At 38.8% G+C, this 8461-nt stretch overlaps 1 protein-coding gene across 1 annotated transcript; it reads left to right on the top strand.

Annotated features, from left to right (window-relative positions):
• The first annotated feature begins 5896 nt into the window (after positions 1 to 5896).
• On the top strand, positions 5897 to 7748 carry LOC122435171 (melanoma-associated antigen B18-like). The gene is made up of 3 exons (XM_043459127.1): positions 5897 to 6004; positions 6446 to 7525; positions 7649 to 7748. The coding sequence occupies exon 2, from the start codon at positions 6507 to 6509 to the stop codon at positions 7512 to 7514; it is 1008 nt and encodes a 335-aa protein (XP_043315062.1). The 5' UTR covers positions 5897 to 6004; positions 6446 to 6506; the 3' UTR covers positions 7515 to 7525; positions 7649 to 7748.
• The last annotated feature ends 713 nt before the right edge of the window (positions 7749 to 8461 follow it).

Below are 8461 nucleotides of genomic sequence, written 5' to 3'. Positions count from 1 at the left end.
TGTTTGTCTTGCTTTGCTTCCCTGTTTTTTTTTTTTTTTAATATATATACTGCAGCCACAGTGATCATTACAAAATGCATATCTGGGCAGATCATTTGCCTACTTTAAAACTTTTAATGGTTTTATTTTGCATCTAAGAAGAAACTCCGAACTCTTTCACTACACTCTCCCCATTGACTTTCACACTCAAGCTAATGTGCTCTTCCTTCCAGTCCAACAACTTTATTCTTTAATCAGACCTTTGTATAGTTCCCTTAAGGAAGAGTATTCAAACCTCACCTTATGCTTGTCAATCTAACTCACATCCATCCTCTTTCCTAGGTTAAGATACTAATTCTTCAGGACAGCCTTTGCAAACTTACTGAATCAGAACATATTGCACTATTTTATCTATCTGTCCTTTCCGCGCATACAAAGGACAGTTTGTAATAAATGTCTGTAATAAATGTTTGTAATAAACGTGTCTGTCTCTCCTACTAGATGGTAAGTTCTATGAAGGTAGGGTCTGCCCACATTTTGCTCATTGTTTTATCCTTAGCTCCCAGCACACTGCATGGTTGAATTCCTTATCAACAAATTACTGTTCAATTAAGGATTATAATGTCTTGCATTCAGAAAAATATTAAAGTGGGAACAAAATACATGAAGTTAAGTTGGTATTCAAAGTGCATAGAATAAGAACATGTTCAATTGCTCTAAGAATGCATAAATCTGACCTTGAGACTCCATTTTTGACTTGAGTAAAAAGGACATCTAATTGTCCACCAGATTAAAAATAACATGGTTTCTCTTAAAAAGAGCTAAATTAAGAGCATATTTCCTAAAGGTCTTCAACTGAGTGTTTAAGATAATTTCATCATGAATAATGTCTTATCATTAAGTGTTCCTATAATAAATATCATGTTAATTTTTTCTTTATAATGACTTTAATACTAATTTATAGTTGAGACCAATGTTTAACTATTATTTTGCTTATCAAAATTATAAGTGATAGTATAAACAAAAAAAAAATAAAAGGCTAAAACAGAAAGTAATGAACAGGGTTGAATTCAATAATAAAAGGGTATAAAGTTGCTTATCTACTGTCAAGGAAACTTTGCCATTTCTGACCAGGAAAAAAAAAAAAACTTCTCTGAAACCTTTCTTTTCTATCTCTTTTTCAGTCTAAGCCTTTGGTATCTTTACGGGTACCAAGTTCCTGGTTTAGTAAATAAAAACTAATGGATGAAAGAAAGCTTCTTAATCTTATGAGCCTCACTTTCTTTGCCTGTACGATCCAATCCATTAAGTATGATCCAATAAGTGAAACCCATGCCATAGGTGAAGTAAGATAATAGACACAGCACACTTCCTTGAATATAATAGGTCCTCAACAAATACATAGTTATTTTTACTTTAAAATATTTGTCCTCCCTCCTTACTCTTTCTCTTCATATCTCTGTGACTCAATAACAAACAGATGTTTTAGAGAATGGGGTGGGGAAACCTGTGTGTCCCATTCCATAGTTCAACCACACTTTAGATTTAAAACAGTCTGGGACACTAGGATAATTAAATTTTCCCAGTCACAATTGCTTCTTTCTTGGAGCACTTCTCACTTATTTTATAGTAGTTAATAAATTGTCTTCTATGACTTCTTATCTGCCCCATGAGTGCACATACATATACTGAGAGAGTTAGTTCTAACATTCCACTAAGAGTGAAAATAATAAGAAAACAAACGAGCAACAAACCAAAACCTCCCAATTGATCAGATTTTAAAAGCGTCAAATACCCCAGTATTTGATATTTGCTAGCAGTCATCAGGCACAATTGTTTCAAAAAAAAGTAAAAAGCAAAAACAGGACCCATAGAATTAGAGACTTTAAAACCTTTCACTCTAAATTTAGTATAGTATATGCAACTTGGGAGTTCCAGCTACCATTATGGTCAGAAATTCTTCTACATGAAGATTTTTCATGGTGGACTTTGAAAATGGAGAGGGCCACATGGCAAGGAATGCAATCAACTTCTAGGAGCTAAGCATGGCCCCTGTCTGATAGCCAGCAATAAAAAGGAGACCTCAGTTCTACAAACAAAGGGAAATTGATTCTGCCAACAACCTTAATCCTTGAACTGGATCCTTGCCCAGAGACTCCTAATAAGAACACAGTTCAGCCAACAAGACACTTTGAGAGTGAAGACCTGAGCAGAGAACACAAATGAACTGTACCTAGAAAACTGACCAACAGAACAGGGAGATAATAAGTGGGGGTTATCTTAAGCCACTGAGTCTGTGATAACTTACTATGTGGCAATGGAAAAATAAGCCACTGGGTATCTCAATGGATCAAGACTGAATTTAGGACTTTCTCAAAGTTTCAACCCAATAAATATTTCTAAGCAACTAACAATTTGTAAAGTTTGCAAAGTATTTTCTCACATCTACTTTTATTTAATCACCCCACCAACTCAGTAAAATGAGTATCCTTAGTCTCTATTCTAAACATTTTTTTAACAGAGTCTCATATAGGGTAATTTTATTGTTCAAGATCACAAAAGCAGACAGTAAAATGATACCTAAAATTCAAAACAAGGCAAGTGATAACTAAGTAATAATGCTCAAAAGTGTGAGGCCCTGATCAATATTAAACACTAAAGACTCACCAGGACCAGGCTGAGAAAAGTCAGGCAGTCACCTTGAGTTCAAAATTTAAGGATGAGGGAGGATCAAAAAATCTCACTAATCAAGATAAATTATGTCTCAATTCAATATTTAAAAAAAATAAAAATAATTGCCAAAATCCATGATAAGAAAATACCATACATAAAAAACCATTTACTGGCTGAAAACAGGGTTAAACAACTGAAGCACTCACTCTCAGGGTCATACAAGTGCAGGCTCAGATCCTGTCTTTATGTATAACTTTGTATTTATTTCATTATTTAAAATAGAGAAAATGTTATCACTCACCTCACCTTAGTTCTAGTCCTGACTCAGGAACATGTACCCTTAGAACATTTCCTTATCTTCCATTTACTAAGTCATATTAACATATTCTATTTCTGAAATAAACTCTCTACTCAGTTATTTTGGTTGCCTGGTAAGTAGCAAACTTATGTGTTCAAAAACAGAGTTCACTTAAGCTAACAAAGTGACTCCTGGCTATGTCATTCTGAGCATGCTGTCACAGGTACTGGGATCACTGGAGACAGTGCATCCATTCCTCTAAAATGGCCTCGATCTAAAATGGTCTTGTTCCTTCTTAATATCATTATCTTGGCTGGAGACGACGTTTTAGAGGATGAGGTATAGGGATAAGGAAGACTCCAGAAATTCAGTCCTTCATTGGCAGTGTGGCCATTAAAATGGCTGATATGGTATTGGATGCAGCAGACCTAAGTGTGGACAATTTGCTCAAACTGAACTGAAACAGAAAGTAAAGGTGAACAAGGTCCTCAACTACTGAAAGGCTCCAGTTGTTATCAGGGGCCGAATCACTCTAAATGCCTTGTGCTTGAGAAGGCATTATTATACCATTCAGGGAGAAGCAGCATGGGCAGAAGCACAGAGGGAGAGGGAGGTTATAAAAAGTAAAGAACTCTAAAATAGTTCTAACAGTTTTTTTCTTACTTAAGACTCCTTACTCACAGTTTGAGTCTCTTTGCTCCAGAACATTCTATATTTCCAGACTTATTACCTTATAAACAACCAAAAATGTCACCTACTCAAGAAGTAAGTATTCATTAAAAATCTAAATATTTAAATTACTAACAAGTGAATTGAGAAGTTGGAAAAATTATTTTTAATAAATTGAGAGAGCATATTAGCATATTTATTCAAAAAATCAGATACGTTTGCATTGACCACATTAATGAAGTTCTAATACGAAGTTCATTAGGACAGCCCTATATTGAATAAATTGTGAACCCAGAGGACAGAGTGCCACAATTTATTTTTATGTCTACATGTGTATAAACTAAAGTAGTAATAACACTTACGCTACTTGCCATAATCCATGTTAGAATTTATAAAGAAAACAATAAAACTCAACTAGCATGATGATTGGATAGCTATATAGAAAGAATAGAGAAACTATACCCCTTCAAAGAATGCTGACTTTGAATAAATCATGGGAATATTTTCTATGTCTTCCAAAATCATAACTATCTGTAAGCACAAATACTATATCATGTGACAAACTCTAGGGCCTGAACACTGATTACCCCAATGCTGCTTGTTAATAGTAATTAATAGCAGATGAATTATTCAACCAGTTATTAACTGGTTTAGTTCTCAAGCAAGAGTTTTTTGCTATTTAAAATTACAAAAAACATAAAACAATTTTGGGCTAAAGAGTGTTCTGATATTGATTAGACAAAGAGAGATTTAGCTTTTTTTATCTATCAAGGCAGTAAAATAAGGCCATTGAAGGCTCACCTCAAAAAAAAAAAAAGAGAGAGAGAGGATAACAGAAGGTTCTACCTATACATATATTTCAGGTAATAGTCTTGAGAAAGAATGGTAGAATTAGAGAATTACAACTCAGCAGCTTCTAATGGATTAATGGATGACAGTGATGATCCTCAATGATTGACAACATTACCACAATGGAAATTACAGATTGTATGGATCTCCAAACAGAATTTCAGTGTCACCTCTGGAATGGCTTTACCAACAAAGCATATTGGAATTCACTATATTATCAGACAGAGAAGAGAAAGCATTTGATCAAGTGTAGGAGTAAAGAAAAAACCTTTGATAAAAGTTCAACACCAGGTCATGGTAATAACTTTTAGAAAACTCACATTAGAATGGAATTTCCATATTGTTAAATCAATAGCAAACATATATAAATGTAAAATTTTACAAATATTTCCAATAAAGTCCAGAAGAGGGCATGGAGGTACGGTACCAATTCTACTGTTCAAACCTGGACTGGACTGCATAACCAGTATACAGCCATACACAACAATACCAAAACAAAGTGATGAATAATGAAAAAAGGTAATATGATTCTCTAATTAAAAACCTCAAGGAAATTGGCTGCCAAATATTCAAATTTATAAGAAACTTTGAAAGCTGGTGCAGACGATCACTATATCAAAAGGAAGATTTTGTTTTTTAAAGGCTGTACCTCGTAGCATGTGGATCTTAGATCCCCTACAGGGACTGAATCCATGCCCCTGCATTAGGAGCTCAGAGTCTTACCCACTGGACCCCCAGGGAAGTCCCAAAAGGAGGACTCTAATCACAAAATAAGTAACTAGGATATATAATGGCAAATACATCATTCAAAACAGCAGTGCTATCCAAAAGATACCTCAAAAGAAATCTAACAACAATGCACATGTTTATGGAAGTAAATGTAAAAAATAATACTGATAGACTTAGGTAAAAGAAGTCTCAAATAGAGCAACATATATTATGTTTACTTGTGGTCAGCAGAGTACTGTACAGTAGTCAATTCTCCTTAAATTATTTACAGATTTATGCCTTACCTGATTGGTCTGGCACCCTATCAGATTAGTAGCTCACTTACAAAGCATCAAGGTAAGAAACTGAATGAGGACTGAGCGGAGAGCCCACTCCAAAATAAGAGTCCATAAAGAGTCCCCCCCCACCCCCCACACTATCAGTCTTGGGAGGCCCTAGACATGGTTGCTAGGCTCAGGCCACTCCACTCCTTACTTCCTACTGGGGGTTCCGAGGGAAATGAGAACCCTGGTCTGTGGCCAGCTGACTTAGCTCAGAAGAGAAAGAAGTCCCAGGCCCTGTCAGGAGTCAGGTAAGACTGCCCCATGTGAGTTCTGCACGATTTCTCCACCTGCCAGGACAGACAGGGAGAACCTTCCAGAACCGGTGCCCCCCCCCCCCCCCCAGTGCTGGCAAGACCACTTGGGCGATACCGGAAGTGCACTCCCTGCCTTCCGCCGCGGCAGCTTTGGAGGCTGAGGCTTCAGTTGGAGAGGTGTGGCCGCGTATCTACCGAGGGAGGAGTTCCAGGATTGGACAGGTGTCCAGGTGAGCAACCTTTGTTAGAAGTGAAGGGACACACTCCTTCCAGAACTCAGGTGGTCCTGTAGAGCCCCTCCCTATCCTAACTTGCGCCATCCCGACCCTCAACCCCTGAGTGGCTCAAAAGTGACCGTTAGGCCCAACACCCCTTTACTTCCGCCAGGATAATTTGTGGGATGGGAAGCCTTAGCCTGAAGGGGCAGCCTCAAGTCAGCAGAGGGAGTCGTAAAAGGACTGGTCAGGTGTCAAGTTCAATATTCTGGGTTAGAATTAAGGTGACAAGCCTCTGATGAACAGAGGAGGCCCACAGAGTTCCGTCGGCCTCTGTCTTGTGGGTTCCTAAAACGGTACCCTTAAGGGGATCAACAAAGGCAGTTTTTCTTGGAGCCAAGATAGAAGAATCTCCCTATGGAGGCTATACACGCCTTCTTTTCCTCTGTCTTTTAGGGTGAGCTCTTCATCAACCTTGGCAGCTTGAGCAACTGCCTGCGGTCCCTGACCAGTCATCATGCCTCGGGGTCAGAAGAGTAAGCTCCGTGCCCGTGAGAAACGCCGCCAGGCCCGTGCTGAGACCCAGGGCCTAGAGGTTGCTAAGGCCACTGGGGCAGTAGCAGCAGAAGGAAAGCCCCCTTCCTCTGAGAATCTGCCTGCTGCTGGGGCACGCAGCACTTCTGAGGCACCTGAGGGAGCCACCGGTGCTACTGCATCTGGTTCAGGCACCAACTCAGCTGAAAATATCAATAGCCCAAAGGCGGAAAGCGCAAGCTCCCCCAAGGGCACTGAGAGCCCACTCAGTGAGATTTTAAATAAGAAAGTGGTTTTGTTGGTGCAGTTCTTGCTGCAGAAGTATCAAAAGAAAGAGCCAATTAGAAAGGCAGACATGCTGAAGTGTGTTATCAAACAGTACAAGAGTCATTTCAATGAGATCCTCAAGAGAGCTTCTGATCACATGGAGCTGGCTTTTGGTGTTGATTTGAAGGAAGTGGATCCTACCAGGCACTGCTATACCCTTGTCAACAAACTAGACCTCGCCTATGATTCAGCTCTGAATGAAGATGAGCACATGCCAAAGACCGGCATCCTGATGATTGTGCTTGGTGTGATCTTCATGAGAGGCAACTGCGCCCCTGAAGAGGCGATCTGGGAAGTGCTGAATATGATGGGTGTATATGCTGAAAGGAAGCACTTCATCTATGGGGATCCCAAGAAGGTCCTCACAGAAGATCTGGTGCAGCTCAAGTACCTGGAGTACCGCCAGGTGGCCAACAGTGATCCTCCATGCTATGAGTTCCTGTGGGGCCCGAGAGCCCATGCTGAAACCAGCAAAATGAAAGTCCTGGAATTTTTAGCCAAGGTTCATGATACCGTCCCCACTGCCTTCCCATCCTGGTATGCAGAGGCTTTGAGAGATGAGGAAGAGAGAGCCCGAGCCAGAGCTGTGGCCAGGGCTCGCACTGCTGCCCTGGCCAGTGCCCGCTCCAGAGCCACAGCCGGCAGCTCCTCCCAGGCTAAGTGAAATGCGAAAAGGTGCATCAGCATTCTAACAGTGGAGGGCCAGGGTGGGACTGGAGAAGTGTATACCATCCTGGAGTTCCTGTTATACATTGCTAACTTGAAATTTTGCCTTTCTCTTTTTTTTTTCTTTTTTAGGTTGAAAAAGAGCAGTAACATTCTAAGCTGTGGATGACCAGGGTGGATCCACAGGGAAAGCTATAATATCATCTTTGTGTTTCTGTTCTGTATGGTAAACTTAGAGTTTAATCTTTTCTCTTTTCTTTTTCTTTCTATTTTTCTGCCTTCTTTCTCTCCCTTCCTTTCTTTCTTTCCTTTTGTTATATTTCAAATATTTTCTTTTAAAGAAGATATGCATTTCAGAATCTAAACTTATTAGTGATTTGGCTACATATTAGATTTAACAGATTTAAGATAAAGAGTTTTATTATTTTGCAACATAAATCGGGAAACTTTTAGTATATATTGAACTAGAACAATACAACATGGCATGGTAATAGGCACTTCTTTGGAAATGTGAAAAAATTCAACAGTAAAATTACTGGGATGAAAACATACAGGGGGGAAAAGCTTAAAAAATGTGCAGTTCTTGGTTTCCTTTCATCAATTTAATCTGTTATTCTATAAAATAAAAGATACATACATGGCTTTGCTTAGCTTATTCAGGAACATAAGAGAAATAAAATGTTTATAAACTGGAACTCATGCTGTCTGGCTCATTCATTCCCCAAATATTAATTGAGCATCTGCTCTTTGAAAACTATTGTGTTAGAAATAGTGAAACTAGGATACAAAACACCCCTGCCTTTAGAATTTTACAGTTAAGGAGCAGTAATTATATACAGAATATGGTGAAATACTCTTTAAAACTTAAAGGAGTAAGGAGGTAAGGGGATAAATATGGGGTTGGGAGAAGTGGGAGGGGGAGGATGTTTGGCTGAAAACAATAGA

This window comes from Cervus canadensis, chromosome X (genome assembly GCF_019320065.1).
Source record: "Cervus canadensis isolate Bull #8, Minnesota chromosome X, ASM1932006v1, whole genome shotgun sequence".
Classification (NCBI taxonomy): Eukaryota; Metazoa; Chordata; class Mammalia; order Artiodactyla; family Cervidae; genus Cervus; species Cervus canadensis.
This window is presented reverse-complemented; position numbering and strand designations above follow the sequence as displayed.

Bases quoted from the DNA above. Each gene is read 5' to 3' on its own strand.
- LOC122435171 (XM_043459127.1), top strand. From the start codon at position 6,507: ATGCCTCGGGGTCAGAAGAGTAAGCTCCGTGCCCGTGAGAAACGCCGC.